This window comes from Schistocerca nitens, chromosome 3 (assembly GCF_023898315.1).
Source record: "Schistocerca nitens isolate TAMUIC-IGC-003100 chromosome 3, iqSchNite1.1, whole genome shotgun sequence".
NCBI classification, from domain to species: Eukaryota; Metazoa; Arthropoda; class Insecta; order Orthoptera; family Acrididae; genus Schistocerca; species Schistocerca nitens.
The window spans coordinates 874,541,577-874,563,643 of NC_064616.1; the positions used below are offsets into that span (position 1 = coordinate 874,541,577).

The following is a 22,067-nucleotide window of genomic DNA, read 5'->3' on the forward strand; positions in this document are numbered from 1 at the left end:
TGCAATTTCTAGATTTTCTTTACTGTGATACATCATTTATTCTTAATGACTTTAAAGACAGATTGTGATAAAATTACTTAACCAAATTAACAAAAGAGCTACCTCTATGTTTAATAGTAAGAAATATGCAATTTAATACATAAGCTTTACCTGGTACCAGTCATACATAAATGTTATATGCTGCTGTAGATCAAGTAAAGGATTCAGATAATCACACTAATCAACTCACATTGGTGTGTTTTGCATTGTCTGGGAACAATTTATGTCCTTATACAACATTCTTTCTAGTGATCACAAGTCCAGTTGCAGAAGCTCACATTGTACTGTCATTACAGAGATGTGGAGTTTTAACATCACTTTTGCCAGTGTATCTCCGCGATTTTTTTTTGTGACAACTGTGGTTCATCCCCACTGCTATACTTCTTTAGTATGGCCTGTCGAAGTTCAGTATAAGCCATCACTGCCTTTGATATGACTGCTCACCATACACAGAATATATTACACGATTTTGAAAAACTTCGTCCACATGACTGTCCCCAACGATCTGTTGGCACTCAAGAGTCAAAGCGGCATGCTGTTTTCTCTACGCCTAACATCTTACAAAGGTGCTATGTTTGGAAACACCCATGTTTCAATTATTTTGATGATAACGATACATATTTCTAACATTTTATATATTAAACACAACATCGAACAAATAAAAGAAGAAATTTCCTTCCAATAATTTGCATTGCTCAAATGATCTCTCAACGTGCAAAGCCAGCGACAGACAAAATACAACAGAAGGCTTCTCATATACTATCTGCTTGGCATCATAATCAAGAAAAAGAGGACGATTTAAACCATGAAACCAACAAAAAGTTCTACAAGTGCACAGTAATTCAGTAATTCATGTTCAAAATTGAACTTATTCTATTTACCCAGATATCTTACCTCTGCAGGTTCACGATCAACATGTTCATTATGTTGTGTATTCCTGCGTGTCTCCGCTGTAACTGACTGAATTTCGTCTTCATCCTCACCAGTGCTCCCACCTGTAGACTGGAACAAAACAACATTGTTATCTGTCAGCATACTGAAAAACACATGCAGATAATTAGGTTCTCTTTCTTATTGCACGTTTTTCGGAAGTACACTTATGCCACACCAATATTTCACAATTCCTCAATATTTAGAAATTTGCCACAAGGAAAAAAAATCCATCTCTTATGTCCTAGAACTGGTTGACTTTTGGACAATATAGCAAGGGTTCATGATCATTCTTATTTGGCCCCAGTATTTTTTCTATCACTTAACATGATTCTAACTTCTGGCCATCGTCTATGCATGTAAAAGTATCACGTTGCTTTGTGATTCAAATATCGTGAACTAGATGATGTAGTATTTACTCGAATCTAAGCCGCACTTTTTTTCCGGTTTTTGTAATACAAAAAACCACCTGCAGCTTAGAATCGAGTGCAAAGTAATCTGAAGTTCCGAAAAATGTTGGTAGGTGCCGCCACAACTAACTTCTGCCGTCGAATATATGTAGCGCTACACAGGCATGCTTTGCAGGCATAAAGATAAATACTGGCGCCAAAACCTCTGCATCAGTAAATAAACTTTTTTTAAAAAAGATGGAAGACTAGCTTTTTTCCCCCGCCCCGAGTTTCGATCACTGCATTTTCATTTTCATACATTATCCATCGAAGTAAATACAAATTCCGTATTGTTCATCTTCGAATGTTGCAATGTTTCAATGTACTACGAAAATCCGACTGGCAATATGGCCAACTCTATGTTCTGAATTTTTTCCTACCTGTGAGAACAGATGGTTGCTAATAGGAACTTTTGACTTGTGAATCACATGCAGTATTCTCTTCACCATAAGAATAATACAAATATAAACATTTTGCCATGTGTTCTTTCGTGTTTGCTGCTATCTCATTTAAATTCTGTCTGCCTAATAAACTACGAAACTAGACTCTAGAGTGAGACAACAGCAAACACGGAAGAATATACATATCATGTCATGTTTATATTCATATTATTTTTATGCGTAATAGTGATACAGTCAGAAATGAAGCACGGCAATTGACTAGATTTTTAAATCTAAGCTCACTAATTTCTGTGCTGAATGTAATGTACTAAAGAGGCGTCTGCAAAGATTTTCAAACGGAGAAAAATTTTCGTCAAACTCTCGTTCAGAACATCTTCAATCATACAGTCTATCATTTGGTTCTTGTTGATCATTATCAAAGAAAGCAGCAATGTAAGTAACAACAAATAGCAGTCTCTTGCCATTGTTTCGTTAATGAGACAATTCCTCTCTCCCTTTTTTTCTTTTTTTTTTTTTTTTTTGAATTGCAAGCGGCAGTAGCACGCACAAAAGCAAGCCGTGCCAGGAGCGGTGACAGGCCGTAAACACTCATTATCACAATGCGACGAACAATGCGTGACACAGTACAGTAATGCATCTCCAGCTTAGAGTGACATAAACACCTATAACAAAGAGAACGGCACTTATCAGATCAAAGAAAATTAAGCAATCAATTCAAACCAGACGAAGCACGTGGAAAAGGAACGGTACCCGTATAAATACAGAAGGAGCGCCTGACACATGGCAATGGCTACCTTGTAAAGCTTAACTGCTAAGCTTACGACTCTAACCAAACTACTGTAGCTGTATCGTCATTCATTCGACCTAAATTGTGTCTCATATTACAATGGACCAACTTCGTTTCGATTTGGAGGTGCGGCCTAAAACTTTTCTCTCCCCTTGAATTTCAAGTCTCAAATTTCAGGTGCGGCTTAGATTCGGGAAATTTTTTTTTCCCTTGATTTCGAGTCTCATTTTTCAGGTGCGGCTTAGAATAGAGTGTGGCTTGGATTCAAGTAAATATGGTATATGTATTACAAGCAAACTGGGCCAACAGATGGAAGTAGCATGGAATTATTTCTTGCAATGGCACCCAATGCATCTGCAATCACCTGTGTGCACAATTTCAGAATTACATCACAGCCAGAGGAAGAAATATAACACACTGAAATTACTGTCAAAGGACTATGATGCTATGCAGTGCATGACCTGTACAATATGTAAGGAAAACTTCACTAAATAGAATCACTTTAGAATTCTGGTAAAATTTAAATTACATACATTAAATTCAGTTAGGAGGATGACTAAGTGGAACACAAAAAAGAAATCCAAAAGCATTGTTCAATTTATGTGAAGACAGTAACTGTTCTCGAAGTAACAGAATACTGTTGATGACCGTGCAGCTTTTCCCTGGAATAAATGATGACTAACTGAAAACCCTCAGCTGCCGACAGGTGTTGTTGATATACCTCGATGTGGACAATTGAAAATGTGTGCCCCGACCGGGACTCGAACCCGGGATCTCCTGTTTACATGGCAGATGCTCTATCCATCTGAGCCACGGAGGACACAGATGAACAGCGCGACTGCAGGGACTTATCCCTTGCACGCTTCCCGTGAGACTCACATTCCCAACTGTCCACAATTCTACATATGTCCTCGGTGGCTCAGATGGCTAGAGCGTCTGCCATGTAAACAGGAGATCCCAGGTTCGAGTCCCGGTCGGGGCACAAATTTTCAACTGTCCACATCGAGGTATATCAACAACACCTGTCGGCAGCTGAGGGTTTTCAGTTAGTCATCATTTATCGTTCAATTTGTCTTGGACAAGTATGTTCCAAGCAAAGCCTAAAGGGATGGCAAAGGCCCACTGTGGTTTAATTGCTATGTTAGAAACTGTTCTGTAAATAGAACAAGCTTTATCTCAGATTCAAGAGAAGTCAAAACCTAGCTGTTAAATAAAAGCTCAACAAAGCGAAAAGGAGCATACTGAGAGCAACGAGAGAAGCATTAAATGACTTTGAAAGTAAAATTTTGTCAGCTCTAAGATCTTTTGGTCTTATGTAAGATAAGTAAGTGGTTCAAAATCATCTACTCACTCACTCAGACCATACTGGCACCAAAACAATAGATAACAGAGAGAAGACTGAAATATTGAAATCAGTCTCCTGAAACTATTTCATCACAGATCTTCACATTGTCCTACATTTCAATCACTATATGAACATTGAAATGGTAGATATCAAGATAACCAACACAGAATAGAAAAGCAACTTGAATGCTTAGAAGCAGAAAGGCATCAGGACCAGATAAGATACCTATAAGATCCTACAGGTATTATGTGAAAGAACTTGCTCCGCTACTAGGAACAGTATATCACAGATCAGTAGAGCAATGGGGACTACCTACTGACTGGAAGAAAGTGCAGATCATTCCCCATTTTCAAGAAGGGACTTAGGACAGATGCACCGAATTACACACCTTTATCATTGACACAAATCTGTTTTACAATTATGCACCATGTTTTATTAACAAGAATTATGACATTTTCAGAGAACAAAAATCTCCTGTATAAAAAATAAACATGGATTTTGCAAACAGAGATCTTCCTAAATTCGTCTATATGTAACTCCAGGAGGTCCATAGTGCTGTAGACAACAGCACTCAGGTTTGTGCCATGTTTCTTGACTTCAGGAAAGCATTTGACGCCATCCCATACTGCCGTTTAGAACAAAAAGTATGAGCTTATCAAGTTTCAGACCAGATTTGCAACTGCATTCAAGACTGCCTTGCAGATAGAACACAAAATGTTGCTATTAATGGAACATGTTCAGGGTACCCCAAGGAAGTGTGATAGGACCATTACTGTTTACAATGAATATAAATGATCTAGTCTGACGACTGGATGCTCTTTAAGACTGTTCACGTATTATGATGCAGTTGTCTAGAACAAAGTAGCAATGCTGGAAGAGAGTATCTTGAATTTAAGAATGACCTGCAAAGAATTGATGAATGGTGCAGGCTTTGGCAGTTGACCCTCAATGTAAATAAATGTAACATATCACACATACATAGGAAAAGAAATCGGCTACTATACAACTACACCAGTGACAAGAAACTGCTGGATACAGTATCTGCCATAAAATATCTAGGGGGTAACCACCCACAACAACCTCTAGTGAAATGACCACATAAAACAAATAGTAGAAAATGAAGATGTCGAAGAACTTCATAGGAAAAATCATATGGAAATTTAACTCGTCCATGAAGAAAGTGGCTTATAAGGCACTTGCTGGCCAATTCTTAAGTATTGTTTATCAATATGGTTCTGCACCACATAGGACTGATGAGTGGGAGGGAGCGAGAGAGTAAACATCTTGTGTAATGACCACAATGAGAAAATTTGAGAAGTTATGATCAATAAAGAGCCTTACCAATAATCATTCTTCTCAGGCACCATTCGCAAGTGGAACAGGGTAGGGATGGGCAATCAGTTATTGATACCAGAACTGCCTTTCACCACACACCATTAGGTAGCTTGTAGAGTATGATGTAGATGTAGATCAAATGCAGAAATATATTTACATGCAAATTAAAGAGAGAAGAAGATTGTCAGATGAAATAGCAGAACAGTTGTGGAAAACCAGTTTAAGAATACACTTCCACACATGTGAAACACTCACATGAAAGCTGACACATGATACAAATAAATTAAGTTGTAAATTCAGTACCTCAGATGTGTGTAAGATTAAACGCAGTTGTCAAAAACGGTATATAGGCCAAACCGGTAGAACTTTTGATACCATATTTAAAGAACATATGTCACTATGAAATGATAACGGCATTTGGAGATGATATAAATGAAACTGAACACTTGGCAGGACGAATACACATACATCCTGAAATTTTACACATGGTGCCTAAAGTTCATTTTTTGAATCTCTTAGAGGAACTTTAAATATATGGACATTATGTGAAGAAACCAGATAAAATGCTCAATCTCCAGTCTGACTTATCAGTGAATTTTAAGAATTTTAGTGAGGTACTCAGATGGCTAAGTCAACAGCAGCTGTCCAACTTTCCTATGGCGCCAGTTGGCAATAGACAACTTCAGCAGCTCTCTGCACTTGCTGAGTCATCATAAATGTGCAGGTGGACTGAAACCCAATGTACAAAAGCAGTAAATGAACTTCAGACTACCTCAGGCAAGAACTGCACGCACGAATATTCAAGATCAATGTTTTAATTTAATTATGAATTTTAATAGATGCTTTAGTTATGTGAAATATAAATGATATCCCCTAACGTGTCTTCTTCAGATGTTCAAGGCCATGTTATTTGCCAACATACACTTGGAACTTTAAATATCCCCACAAAAAGTTGTGTAAGATAAGATCAGGGGAGTGAGGAGGCCACAAAACACTGCCATATCTGGAGGTAAGTTAGCAGGGAAAATGATCCCATAAGATAGTCACTGATTTACTAGCTGTGTGTGTGTGTGTGTGTGTGTGTGTGTGTGTGTGTGTGTGTGTGTGCAGCTGCACCATCTCATTGAACCACCTTTGTGCAGAATCATTCACACTTAATTTTTTAGAACATAAACTCACAGCACATGAGTGAACCAACCATTAGAGCTCTGTATTACAGGTGCCCTAACTCTCTCCATGTTTATGGATGTAATGGCTGTGCTGACTGGGCCAGGTGGTTTCATCATCATGGAGCCAGTTGTCTTTAAATTTTCAACCCAAATTTTAATGGTCTTGCAGTCTGCAACAGATCAGTGGACTGGAATATTAGCCCTTAGAGCTTGACAGGCGGGGCAGCCTCAACTGTGTAAATACCGCAATAGACTCGTGTCAGGCATCATCCAACATGAACTTCCATTCACTGTAACTATGGCATCAGGGCTCCCACTGCTGTATCTTTTGTGCTGAGGTGTTCAGTAACTGTCAGCAAGCAATATAACTGTGAGGAAATGCATTCCTCGAACACATAGCACTATTGTTTGGAGCAATTCCTAAAAAGAAAGTCATTTGTGACTATAATAAAAACCTGGGTGGGGTGAATATATCTATCGAGTATTGTGCATCCTACAGCTTCATCACGAAATAAAAGAAGTGGTGGCGTAAGATGTTTTTCTGGTTGTTAAAGGTAGCAGTAGTCAACAGCTTCATGCTGTACAACCTGGATATTACTTCAACCAGAAATTCAAGTTGAACCACAAGAGACTAAGAGTGACACTTCCGAAAGCTCTCGTTGGTTGGTTGGCTTAAAGGGGAGAGGGGGGGGTAGGGGAGGGGGAAGGGACCAAACAAACATCGGGCATCGAAAACCAGTCCTAAGAATAGATATGTCTCCACTACAGTGAGTGGTTCATCATTAAGATAAAGTTCAGGTTCTGGATGAATGGTACGAGGCTGACAGAAGCGCATGACACATGATTTAGCGTCTGAAAATTGGAAGTGGGGCTAGAGCCCATGACTGCGCCTTGTGAATGGCTCCCTGTAGGTGCCGCTCAGCAACACACTGGAGGAGTAATAAAAAATGCAGAAGCCATCTGCATACAGAGAAAGGGAGACTGACGGCCCTACAGATGCTGCTAGGCCGTTTATGGCCACTAAAAACAGAGATACACTCAATACGGAACCCGGCGGGGGAACTATGGAAGGCACCGACTTGGGCTGGAAAGTACGTAGAGACAGGAAGTTTTGGATAAAAATAGGGAGAAGGCCCCAGAGACTCCACTCATACAATGTGGCAAGGATATGATGTTGCCAGGTCATGTCATATTCTTTACATAAGTCAAAAACGATGACTACAAGGTGTTGACGTCTCGAAAAGGCTGCTCTAATGGCAGACTCGAGGGACAAGATTATGAGTTGTAGAGTGAACCTGGCAGAAACTGCCCCGACATGGAGCCAGTAGGCCACGTGACTCCAGACCCAACCCAATCGCCAACACACCATACATTCCAGCAGCTTACAGAGAACAGCGGTGAGGCTGATGGGCCAATAGCTATCCACATCAAGTGGATTTTTACGAGGTTTTAGCACCAGAATGATGGTGCTATTCCGCCATTGCAATGGGAAGACACCATCACACTGGATCTGGTTGAAGATGAGGAACTATTGCTTGTAGTCAGACGAGAGATGTTTAATCATGTGACTGTGGACCCAATACGACCCAGGAGCTGTGTCAGGGCAATGTGCAAGGGTGCTGAGGAGCTCCCACTCTGTAAATGGAGCGTTATATGGTTCACTGTGGCGTGTAGTGAACGCCGTTTGAGGGTGCGAAAGGCTGGGGTGTAGTTCTCTGATGCAGAGGCTGGAAGATAGTTCTCGGCAATCGCATTTGAGTCAGAGAGCACGCCATTTAAGTTAACGCCAGGGACACCTGTTTGAGTCTGGTACCCAAAAAGATGCCTGATCTTCGTCGAGACTTAGGAAGGTGACGTATGGCACCCAAAGGTCGACACATACCTCTCCCAACAGTCCTGTTTCAGTCGTTTTATAATCAGACGAATGCAGGCACGGAGCCGCTTAAAGACTATTAAGTGCTCTAGGGAATGGTGCTGCTGTAGAGCTTGCCGACCCTCTTTAATTGCCTCAGCAACTTCCGGCTACCACCAAGGGACCGTCTTTCACCGGGGGCACCCTAAAGAACGAGGCATCGCGTTTTCTGCCGCAGTAACAATTGTTTTAGTCATCTGCTCAGCCATCATATTGATGTTACCGTTTGGGGGAGAGTCAACGGTGTCCGCAGAGGTGAAAGTTTCCCCAGTCTGCCTTGTTTAAAGCCCATCTGGATGAGCATTCATGGGCCTGATGCCGGGGCAGTGACAGGAAGATGGGGAAGTGGTCACTACCATACAGGTCATCATGTACTCTCCAGTGGATAGATGGGAGAAGTCCTGGGCTGCAAATGGATAAATCAATGGCCTAGTAACTACCATGAGTCACACCGAAATGTTGGCAGCCCCAGTATTTAAGAGGCACAGGTCGAACTGAGACAGTTAAGTTTCGATATATCTATCTCGGCCAGTAAGCACAGAGCCACCCCACAGGGGGTTATGGGTGTTAAAATCTCCCAAAAATAGATAAGGTTTACGGAGTTGATCAATCAGTGCAGCTAATACATTCAGGGGTACTGCACCATCTGAAGGAAGATACATCACAGACAGTTACCTCCAGTGTCATCCTTATTTTGACAGCCACAGCTTCAAGAGGGATTGAAGGGGCACAGTTTCACTACAGACTGAGTTTAGGACATAAATGCAAACTCCACCAGACACTATTATAGTCGCTACGGTTCCTGTAATATCCTTCATAGCCATGGAGGGCAGGGTCCGCATTGCCGGGAACCAGGTGGGCAATGCAGAAATCAGGTGTAAAGCTTAACAGTTACTGTAGCTCAGCCAGACGGTGGAAAAAACTGCCGCAATTCCACTGCAGGATGCTATCATGGTGAGACTGGGAAGGCACGGAGCATTCAATGAGGCAGTTTACGCCTCAGGGTCAGCTGCTGCCACCGACTTATTGCCGGAGCAGTCTATATCCATTGTGTGTGAGGGTCCGGCAAGATCTAGGTCCTCAGCGGACACCAGAATCTCCACCTTATCCCCAGATGCAGAGCTTGTAGGTAGTGGTGGTAGTCGTGTGGGTGCCACCGCAATTTCCTTGGTCTTAGGGGTCTTCTTTTTGTACTTTTCCCACTGCTCCTTGGGTTTCTCTGGCTGGGAGGGCTTCACTGATTCAGTCTCCGGGACTGAGGATGATCGTGAAGCCCTACGACCAGCTGCTTTTGGGCACTTCAGCCACCAGTGCGCGTCATCTTTCCCATTAGCAGAAACTTGGGAAGGGAGTGACCCAAGGGACCCACTCCTGGCGAGAGGAGCTGGCTGAGAAGTGGAGACTGGTGTCCCCGACAGTTGGGGAGGCAGTGCTCCCGAGGTAGGTTGTGCGGGAGCAAAGGGGGAGGGGGGTGGGGGGTGGCAGGGGCCCCCCCACCATCAAGCAGACAGGTGTAGTCTTCTGGCTCCAAGAGACTGGAATTTGCAGAACTGATGGGGCTACAACTGTTCTCGTAGTGGCAGCGTATGAGGAGGTCGTAACCACAGGATGCAGGCACTCATATTTTCTCTTAGCCTCAGTGTAGGTCAGTCGGTCCAGGGTCTTGTATTCCATGATTTCTCTCTCTTTCTGTTAAATCCTGCAGTCTGGCGAGCAAGGTGAATGATGGTCTCCGCAGTTGACACAGATGGGAGGCGGGGCGCGTGGAGTATTTGGATGGGATGGGCGTCCACAGTCTCGACATGTGATGCTGGAAGTACAGCAGGAAGACATATGGCCAAACTTCCAGCACTTAAGCAACGCATTGGGGGAGGGATATATGGCTTGACATCACAGCTGTAGACAATCATCCTGACCTTCTCGGGTAATGTGTATCACCCTCAAAGGCCAAGGTAATGGCGCCAGTGGCAATCTGATTAACCCTCGGACCCCAATGGATGCGCTGCACGAAATGAACTCTTTGTCGCTCTAAGTTGGCGCGCAGCTCGTCTTCAGACTGCAAAAGAAGGTTCCTGAGGAATATAATACCCTACACCATATTTAAGCTCTTATGAGGCGTGATGGTAAGGGGAACATCCCCCAGCTTGTCACAAGCTAATAACGCCCATGACTGGGCACAGGATGCCGTTTTAATCAAGACTGACCCTGACTGCATATGGACAAGCCTTCCACCTCCCCAAACTTGTCCTCTATATGCTCTACAAAAAACTGAGGCTTTATCAAGATAAAGGAATCCCACCAGCTCTCGTACATATGAGGTACTGGGCTGAATAAGGTTTGTTGCCATCCTTAACCTGGCGTTCCTCTCATGGTGTGGCCAATGAGGGGAACGATTTAGGATCATACTTCCCTGCAGTGTACTGAGACTTTGAATGCTTAGGGACTGCTGGTGTTTGATCACCAGCAAGTGATGACGTGGTGCATGTCATCCTCCCTGATGCCACCCCACTCCAACCAGGGGCCCTCCCCAGTGGCAGGATGGCCACTGCCGGGAGTCCCAATGCCCCCGGGTGACGGGCATCTACTCCTTGGCATATGTGGGGAGTTAACAGCACAGGCATCAGTGGATGGATCCATGTGTAGTGAGGAGGCTACAACCAACAGGGTACATGGCAGCCCCACCACAACGGACTGGCTACCGTGCTGGATATGAGGTGCAAAGAATTCCATGGTCATCAGCAGTGCAGCAAATGACACTGCATAGTGGATGGAGGAAAACACACCCAGGATGGTGTCCTCACTCGAGAGATGGAGGATGAGTGGGACTGCAACGCCACGACAAGAAAATGGGCTCACTCTTTGGGAAAGTTTTGAAAAATGGATATCAGACCCTACTGGGGACCATCACAGAGGCTGAAAGATGTGAGACTCCTTTTACTTGCCTCTTATGACAGGCAGGAATACCTCTGGCTTATTCTAACCCCCAGGCCCGCAGGGGGTGCTCTGGTTGGAAGTGTATGGGACACAAACAAGAAAGAGGGGAATACCATCTACCGTCAATGATGAGAGACTATCAAAGCAGTCACACTTCATTTACTCCAATGAAAAATGTAACAGTAAGGATTGTACTGTTTGCAGTAACAGCAAGGTAAAAGGTGGTAGAAGGGAAACTGTTTACTACTGCAACATGTGTTCCAGAAAACCAGGATTCCATCTTGGTTAACGTTTTGAAAAGCACCACACTTTGAAGAAATATAGGGCCTAAGTGACAAAATATATTCAATGAAAGGTAACATGACATGTTCAATGATATAACATATGTGTAGTCTGCATTAGTTTTTACTTCAACTTGATACACAGGACTAACATGACAAGGTTGAATTTACAGTCATGTCTACTACTGTGGACTTTTGTAAATTAATTTAGTTGTCAAAAGTGTAGAGAACATACGGAAATGAGTTTTACACACACAGCTTTACTCCCCCTCTTCAATTTTACTGTATCTGTTGTGCACCCAATTACAAGTTCCCACAAGTTAGCTAGTAACAAATACCTAACGAAGATTTTGAGCTGCTCCTGATATACAAAAATAATAAAAAATAGTTGCTAGTTCAAGTAAGCTTGTTGTCATTAGTATTTATATTCCCCATTAGAGTTAAGGTTATGACACCATGAAAAAACTATAGTGGGAAGTAATTCTCACTATCTTTCTTACTCCTTAAAGAACATTACATTATCCTGCAAAAAGCTGAAGTCAGATGTAGCTCTAAGATATATATTCTTGAAGAAAACTTACTTCTGTTGAAGGTAAATGAACAACTCCTGTACTGCGCCTCTTTTCACGGAGTTTTCTACGGTCACGTTGCTGTTGTTTCCCTTTGTTCATGTGGTTTGCCCTGAAATACGGATTTTTTTTTTTTAATATGTGGCTCAGTTAATATCCAATTATTTGTTTCAAATCTGGAGGTAATGAAACTATGAGCACGATTCTGAACAGTAATTAAATACTTTAACTTCTCTACCAAACTTCACATTATTAAATGATTACTTCCTTGGCAATTGTTGCCATATTTATTGGACCCAAAACATAAAATTCTAAATAAAATCACAGCCAGTAGTACCATACAAAATTACCACCTTGATTTTGTAGGCACTTAAAGACAATTTCATTCTTTATCATTCACATACAAAATGAAACAATATTGCTATTTGATTATTATCACCTGTTAACGTGTTCAGTAATGGGTTGTCGTACAGGAACACATCTGTTAATTCTTTTTTCCTTTGCTCTTGATAAAGGCTTAGGACTAGCATCATGATCTGCTGGAAAACTGCCACTAACATTTAGCGAGTCTGCTGTTTTCCCATCTCCTCCACCTCCATCTTCAACATCACCACCCCCTGGATCTAAAAAAATATAGAACAAACTGGACTACACTCACTCAAATTACTAAAGTACAAAATTGTAGGTGCCAACATCATTAGTAAAAAAATCACATAAGGTCAATGTGCAAAACAGAAATGAGTTTCTAGGCTTAGAATAAATTCAAAGTCACATTCATCATAGTGTCATTGTCAGGCAATCAAATGAAAATTAGAAGATGGGGAAAAAAGTTAACTATTTATTATTTCAAAAATAATCACCATAACCATTAATACATTTATCCCAATGAGAGACAAGATAGTCAATGCCCTCATGGGGAAATGTTTGCTGTTGCTTACGGAAACAATTGTACCCGGGCATGCTTCTCTTCTTTGTCTGCAGCAAATCAACAGCCATGAACATTTTTATTCAGGGCTCTGAAAATACGGAAATTGCTTGAAGAGAGATTATGACTGTTTGGAGGATGTGAAAGGGCTTCCAAGCAAAACTTTTGCTACCTTGGCAACATGCGAGCTGGCCCACTATGCTGTAAAAGTTTTGCTGGAAAGCCTTTATACAGCATCCATACAGTCCCGACCTCTCCCCATGCAATTTCCATAGATTTCGCCATTTATTTGCACACCTGGATATAATCATGGTTTTGTAGGCAAGCAAACATTTTTCCATAAAGGCACTGACTGCCGTGTGTCACAGTGGGATAAATATAGTAACAGTTATGGTAATTACTTTTGAAATAATGAACAGTTCACCGTTTTCCATCTGTCTTTTTCATTTGAGTGTCCCTTCTTAACAACAACAACATGATCTTGAATTTACGGTTATTGTGATTACTTTCGAAATAATAAACAATTTACTTACTTTTTTTCCATTTGTCTCGTCTTTATCTGACTGTCCCTTATACTAATCTTATAGGACATTGGTCTACCAACTGGTGCCTACAACACTAGTGGGTATTAGTACAGGAAAGGGTTATAATCTGAGGTCTCACTTACACTTTAGATACCATACCACAGGAATTAAAATCCTGCACCTCTGAAATATTAAACTTGTGCCTTGAGCACCATACCATTGATTTTGGCAGCATCTCTTAACTCTCTTGTTCATTAATATTAGTTATCAAAATCTGAGTTTCTACTTCTCCTTCACAGAGTTCCCCAATTATTCTTACAAAGTAGAGCAGATTCCATCCAAATCCCAAATCCTATGGCTACCATAAATTTCAAGACCTGTGTAAGGTAACTGAACTTCAACTTCCACACCACAGTTAAGGAAATGTCTTAACACCACACTATACAAATGATATACTGCAATCTGCTGCTGAGGTAAGTGCAGTTCCTACAATATATTCAGCTACTGTAATCTGGCATTTTCGTGCTAAATAATGTTTAATGGGATCCTTAATACATATTAGACACCTTCAACCAGTCAGTCATTTACGTTAGATGTCTCTTTAAATCACTGTGAGATCATCCAGTTCCTTTCTGCCTAAGATTCATATAGTAAAATCACTCTCTACCAAATCACAGGTTCCCATCAATCAATGAAACTGTGCAAACTGTCACTAACTCAGGAAACATTTAAAAAAACTGACACCAACAATGAGTATGCAGTCAGTATTGTGATGACACAAAAATCTGCCATATGCACACCACTTCCAGTTCAATCCATTTTCATCACTTACAACAACAGTCAACTGCGTACTACCTACACACAAAATAACAAGACTGCTCGAATTGGTAATGAATGTACAAAGAATTTCCACAGAAGAACAGCCCACCATGCCTTTCCATGTACAATGATTACTATGCAAGTACATAGAGATAACACAGTTGGTGCTTATCACGTACATGTTTACACTGATGCATAATTTGAAGAGCTCATCTTCCAAGACAACAGTCAGCCATCTAGGTTTTGTCTCAGACTAACATCTTCAGCAGCCAATAATTCAGCAGATGTAGTGACACAGCTCTCTCCTCCCCCCCCCCCTCCCCCTCCCCCCAATCATGCCCAGAATGCGCGCGCACGCACGCACACAAAACCCAAGCCGAACAGAGCACATTAGCAATCTTGCTGGGAAGTGTGATGGTGCTTGTAGCCCTGTCGCCACACAGTTGCTGTATTAAGAGCCATTTTGCAAGAAGAAAGGTATTCATGTTATACGAATATCATTAACACCATACACACCCTTATATTTGTTGTGTTCGTGTTTGGTATAGTCTATTGCCATATAGATATCACTTCAGCCATATCAAACTGATATCAATTTTGTAAATTTCAAACATGTGCAGGTTTGAAAATATCTTCTTTGTCCGAGACTGTATCAATGTTTTAGCTATGCCATGTCCTGTCTTTTTGCATTTTGACTAAGTTTTAGTACATTTGACAACTGGTTGAATCATTACTACTACAATGATTCTCCCTGGTTTGTGGAAACCAAATTCACTTCCACTACCCAATCATACCACTATGTTATACAACCGAGTACATCAGTTTGCACCTCAAAACAATATTGATCACATACTGGAGTTCTCTATGTATCATTTTAGGTCCTGAAGCAGGAGGTGAACCAAGCCATTAATATTTCTGTTTCAGGTTTGGCAATTTATCAATACTGAATTTTCAAGTTAAGCTTTCTTTGGTGAGCAGCATTTGTTCTAGTGAAACAGATGAAACAGTATGATACTGCAAAAACAATTTTGTAACTATACGGAACATTCCCAGACAAAACTGCTGGATTGCCAATGTAGACATGGACTGTATTTCGACAACAGCTTGGACAAATTCCACAGGGCTTGCTCCAGAAGCATGAAACTGAATAATTAAACACATAATTCAAACATTACAAGTTTAAGCACGAACTACCTTTCACGATTCCAGCTGCAAGTAAATATTTCTCGATTTAACGCTATGGGCACAATTTCATTTCTCAAAAGATTAGTTATTATTAGTTAAAAATGCACAGGCATTCAATTCCACACTTTGTTACTGGTTTTAATTACACTATCAAGAGACAATGGGCTTTTATTAAAGTTGTTAACAGCAAGTACAAGGAAAACAATTAGCAGTTCAATCTTTTATACCACTGAATTCTACAACATATGCAATGGGAGGTGAGCACTGAAACAGTGTGCAAGAAATGCAACTTTAAAGGTGCACATTTAACTTTATTAATTTCAAAGTAACACCCACACATGCCAACATGCGTGCTTTAAAGAAAGAGATCGAGATCCTTTGATACCCCAGACAAGTATGAAAACTCAGTTTCATTTCTGCATCTTTTATTATTGCCAATGCCTGTCACTATCACATAGCTGTTAAAAATTATTACACACACAGTCAAAAATTGCTGCACATGAATTCTTAAAACATATATTAAATCACTGTCATGTGTTTATACTAATATTAGAATTTCTACTATTTCAAATGACATAAAATGTGTCAGAATTTCTGTTAACAAATGTTCTACAGATTTTCTTTTCAGTGTTTTTATTTTACTTTTTCTAAAAATATTCACCATGTTTCAAGGTTTCAGATTAGCACTAAAACTGCAATTGAAGTACAGCTCTGCAATTATTCCATTTTTGAAAATTTCTGTTAAAAATAAAGTCTACACAATTTAATGAGGCGGTGATGATAATTCTAGGAAAAATAATACTAACACAAGTTTTACTCCAATAACTGCATAAACATCAGATCTGTATATGGAAATGTGCTCTGAGGGTAAGGTACAATAAAAAAATACAGAGAATGAAGATGGATTTCGATATTCTGATGGTAATGTTGTTGCAAACATGATACACATGGAACTAGGGTGTTAAATTTATTATTAGGAGATTCTCTTTGCAACTGCCAAACAAAATAGATGTCACTATTATCATTACATTGTGGTGGATGGGACTTGCAGCTACATGTGGAACAGAATTATGGTACAATTTTGTGTTTTTAAGAAATGTGAAGTGCTGATAAATGTCTAGGTCCTCTTAGTTTCAGATAAAGTTGCAGGATCAACTGAGGCCTTACGACAAACTTTTCAATAGCTACTCTGAAACTTTTTGCAAGTGTACACCACAAACTCAACATGTTACTGCTAAAAACAAAGTTCTTCACAAAAGATACAACACATATTGTTCTCTCCAAAAATCTACAGCTCAGTGATGCTGATCTTGTATGAGGGAAGGTAAGCTGCTGAACCTGGCATATAATATGCCACATCTAGCTACTTCAGTTTCATATTTGATTGTGAAGTTCTTGTTTCATATTATCTTCACATGGGTTACACTTTTTGTATGTTAAAAAAATGGTATTTTGTGTCAAAAGTCTGATCTTATAGGTAAGATTTGTGCAAAAAAGTATGTCAACATTTACCACAGTAATTATGCTTTACCTGTCTTATGTGGAATGGTTAACAAATCACAAACTCTGTTCAAAGTGTAATATTATCAAATACATTCAACTCATGTGCTGACCAAAATAGTTTTTTTATTCGGAAACTAAGATTTGTGGGAGGTATGCTGGGAAGATAAAAATATCCAACTTAAAATTCTAGCCGACAGCCAATTATCTTAGCAAACAGTTACATGGTACGATCTTTTCACAGATCTTTTGAGTACACTTAAAGAGAAATTTATGATGCACTCAGCTTACATTTGTTTCTTATGCTGTTGATTACAGGAACCTATGATTCAACTGCTAAATTCCATACCTGGGTGAAGTATGTTCTAAGAGTCTTACCTGTAGGTTAGAGTTTCAACATTTCATTCTTGAGAAACCTATTATGAAAGGATGGAAGATTAGTATTTTATGTCCTTTCAATAATGAGGTCATTACAGATGGAGGAAACAACTCTGATTGGGGAAGGATGAGGGAGCAAATCAGCTGTGCCCTTCCAATGAAACCATCCCAGTATTTGACTTAAGCAATTTATGGAAATCATGGAAAATATGGGCGGCTAGACAGGGATTTAAAATGTCATCCTTCCACATATGAGTGTCTTTCCTCTGAGCCATGTCACTTGGTAAAATGGATCATTGGCTCAGATATAAAATAAGTGGCCATGACCTGTTTAAGAAATAATTTCAACATTCACCTCAACCGATTTAGACTACATATTGAATCCTTTCTCGTAAGAGGTCAGGTCAATTGGACAAATCAACTAGCTACGCGACTAGTAAGTGAAGCATGCTCAAGTACTGAAGTTCCAAGAATCAGAGTTTGGTGCTGATGTCCATTTTGATGTAAAGCCCAAGTTAATATCTCTTCAGTGCCGTTGACTGTTGATGTTGTCAACTTGCCATTTTAGAGGACAGTTAATTATACTTGTGCTACTTGTTTCAAAGCCATTCCGATGGTCCAAACATGGTCCCTTTGTTCTCAAAATTATGTTTACAAAAAAATTAAGGAATGCGTACTTGAAGATATTCCAAAACATTAAACTGTATCTGAAAATAAATCTGACAAAGTGAGGTGAAGAGTAAATTTAAAGCTCTTCTTCACATAACACACATATTGTCTTCACCTCTAATTGCTTTGGCAATTTTTTATCAAACCCCCAACATCAAACCCATATTGGCAGAAGAATTGTGGAATATACTTAGGTCTGATGAGGGCATTGGCCAACCATTTGACATCCCATATCTCCTTGTAATAAACAGGTCTGAACTATTGATCATATAGTTAACACAGAAAGGGAATTAGCAATCTTAAGGCTGCAATAGTGTGTATTAACACATGCTGTAAACTAATGTTAATAAATGTAGAAAAATATTTCTGACCAGTTAGTACAACAAGAAGCTGATTGTAGATTTATAAATAAAACTGTTTTCTCCATAAGTCACCCATTCGGCAAGATGACAGTTCAAACCCACCTCTGGCCATCCTGATTTAGGTTTTCTGTGATTTCCATTAATTCCTTCAGGTAAATGCCAGAATGGTTACTGTGAAAAAGGCATAGCCGACTTCCTTCTCCATCCTTCCCTGATCCGATTGCTATGACGATCTCACCGTTTGGTACCCTCCCCCAAATCAACCAATCAACCAGTCACTTATCTATAGTGAGGTAAAAAACTTGTTTTATTTATATTTATCAACAGTTGTAGCCCTCATAATGCCATTTTTTATGGACAAAATATTTAGAGTGCAGATCACTTGGTCAGTCAATATCAAATACTTGTCTCTGGGGATGAAATTGTTGGATATTAATGGTTACAATTAGAGTATTTTACAACACACTTTGGATGATAAAGAAGAAGGAAAAAAAAAAAAGAGTAAATATAGCGAAGGAGCTAATGCTATACTGAGAAGAGTTTTATGAAGCCAAAATTACTGCAGGCAGGGAAATGCACTAAGCATTCCAAAAATTTGAAAATAAAATCCCATTTACCAATCTGAGAAAAAAGAAACAGATCCTAAAGGGCTTTGAATTCACAGTCAGGACACACAAAGTCATCTTGAAAGTAGGGCTGTCAAACTAGCACTGAAACATAAGTGGTGGCGTGTTTTGTGTGTGTGTGTGTGTGTGTGTGTGTGTGTGTGTGTGTCAGGAGATTAAGGCGGTCCTCACATGCAGAGTAATTTATAAAACATTAAACTCAACTTCCTCTCCCCAGCACTTTAGGGATGAGGCCCAACAGTCTGCAAAGTTTTAGAGTCCATGTAACACTGGTGTGTCTGTCAGCAATGTTGGTGCGCAGGTCTCCACCAAACTGAGGGCTGCCCTCATGTTAGCATGTAAGACACACACATAGCCAAAATATGCTGAACTGAAAGTGGCACACGACAAACTTCAGGGAGGTGAATCATCCCAACAAAGGAGGAAACTGTGTGTTAGAGGGCTATGTCCTTATCCACATCCTGGTGAGCAGCTCTTTCTTCCGTCAGTGAGGTTGGCATGAAGCCCAACATGTCAGTGTCGTTGATTTGAGTGACCGCAATTTGTTTTCCCCCCACATCCAACCATTCAGTTTCCCACTGATGCTCGATTCATCTGTCAGATAATGAGATGGCAGCATTTAACGGGATAGCACATTGACTTAAAACACAATCACAACATCCTTCTTTGTTGGATGTGTCATTTCCTTGTACTGCAGTGTGTCCAGGTACCCAGCCAAAGACCACCTCCTTGCAACAGTGTTGAAGCCACAGTACGGAATCATGGATGAGCTGAATCAACTGGTCTAATGGATATATTTGGTGGCCTGCTTCTAGCACACACTATGGGGGTCAAAACAGATGAGAAACATTGTACAGTGATGCTTGTGAATCCACTCCATAGCAGTCATAATGCCATAAACTCTATACATAATTTGTAAAGTGCTCCAGCAGGCATACTTTGAAAAATCTATCAGGGAAAACAATTCAACAACTGAGGGAATTCTATTGCTGGATCCACCCATACAAACAGCAATAAAAATGTGGTACATACTTTAAACTGAACAAAACAGAATTGTAAAAAATGTAATTTGAGGTACAAATTTTCTTGTACTGAGTCATGCTTATAATCACTTTGGACCTCTGAAGATGCAAGGTGGCATTTTGTTCTATTCCTGGCTTGAATTCTGATGTCTGATTTATTGAGATCCTTGACACAGTCAGTAGCAAGTATTCTGAATGACTTGGACACATGGGACCAGTTCCTGAACAGCCACTTAAAGTTCAGATACACTGCCACTCTAAATGCTAAAGAGTGGAGTGACACCGAGATTCTCAGCACCTGCCAAACCAGGGGAAGGTGCCACCAAATCCAGAGTGGTGGTTCACCAGCCTGTGCACATAAGACTCTGAACTGGGTGGTCCAAAAAGGCTGCAGCTGATACCTGGTTGCCCTCATGGTGGACAGTGGCTAACAAACCAAGGTAGTAAATATGAACAGATCCATAAACAATGCTGCCAGAATCTAATCATGATCTGACAAACACCCTATAAAATTGCAGGAGGTGGAACTTGTCAGTGTCAAACACCTTTATGCCGAAGCATTTCAAAGTATTAACAATTTTAAGACCTTTGTTTACAGGGGTTTCAGGTGCAGGAGCCAAGTTAATTTAGAGTCAAACAGTAGGCACAAAAAACACACATTGTCCTTAAAAATGTTGTCCCCATTGTGAGCTCTGAGTGGTTAAAACTTCAGTGAGCACCATTAAAATTGACAAAAGAACTTAGAACCTGTTTTATTAACCCAAGCTTCCAGCCTAATGGTGATCAGCTGTAATTGTCTTAAGACTGGAGAAAGATAAGAAGACTGCAAAGTCATTCACAGACAAAAAGCATTAACCCTGTTAAATGACTGCTGAGGAGATGCCATTGACAGCAATTACTGTGTGACACAGTACCCTGCCTTGGAGCACCCCAATTTCTCTTGAACACAGCAGTCTGATGAGGTATCACCATTGTATTATCAAAAGCATCTTTCCATGAGGAAGAACAGGATACGAAGTGGCAGGATAATAAGTAGCAGACATCCATGTAGTCCCCATTCATGAAGTTGGTGAAGGATGTTTTATCTCCAAGCGATGGTGTATCTTTTTGCAGGTGAAAAACCACACCAACCAAATTGTTTTGGTGTAAGAAGGAATCCTATATCACAGTCTACCATAGAATAAAGAAGTCAAGGGCAGAACAGTAGTGCCTGAAACCACACTGGGAGCAGCTTAGATTACCTCAGAATTCGATGAGCCAGACAAGATGGCAGTTGAGTATGCTCTCTAGAGTCTTACCCACACAACTGGTAAGGGCTATACTCTCATGATCAATATGATCCTTGCCTGGTTTCCATAATGAAATTACTATTACCTCCTTCCAAGTTGTGGGGTATTGTCCATCAAACCAGATCTGATCGAAATACGATAGGCACTTGCCTTTGGCTCCAGGCCACAGATGACTAAGCACGGCATAATTAACCTGATCTTGTCCTGGAGCAGTGTGTCTTGCCACATACAGAACTGATCCCAATTCCCGCATGGTGAATGAAATATTTTATACCACCTCATTAGACAAGAAGAAGCAGAGCCATCTCATCTTCACAATGCTACATAACACATAGAAGGCAGGAGATTGTGTGGATGACACAGTGACAAAGTGTTCAGCTAAAACACTTGCTTCGCCTGTGCTCTCACAGACCTGAAGGTACAAAGGTTTCTGCAAATGGATGTTGTTTGAATTCCCACAAAATTGCACACTTGGCTTGATTACCTAATGACATTCATCATTCCACAAACAGACAGGCCATCATCGAAGATGGCCTCCCATTGACCGCCGTCTGAGTCAGCAGATGAATCAACACCAGAAAGTTATCACTAGAATGCAAATCTGACCATTTCCCACT

The 22,067-nt window shown here is 40.5% G+C and overlaps 1 protein-coding gene across 3 annotated transcripts in view; it reads right to left on the minus strand.

Moving 5' to 3' along the window:
- The window catches only part of LOC126248914 (PRKC apoptosis WT1 regulator protein-like), a 55,272-nt gene that overhangs the window by 15,755 nt on the left and 17,450 nt on the right, over positions 1-22,067 (minus strand). For 2 of the 3 annotated variants that reach the window (XM_049950402.1, XM_049950401.1), the window contains 3 exons: positions 12,591-12,774; positions 12,164-12,263; positions 934-1,041 (listed from right to left, as the gene is read on the minus strand). In XM_049950402.1, coding sequence (XP_049806359.1) covers positions 934-1,041; positions 12,164-12,263; positions 12,591-12,774 — 392 coding nt within the window. The remainder of the gene's footprint in view (positions 1-933; positions 1,042-12,163; positions 12,264-12,590; positions 12,775-22,067) is intronic. The other variant, XM_049950403.1, reaches the window with a different exon arrangement.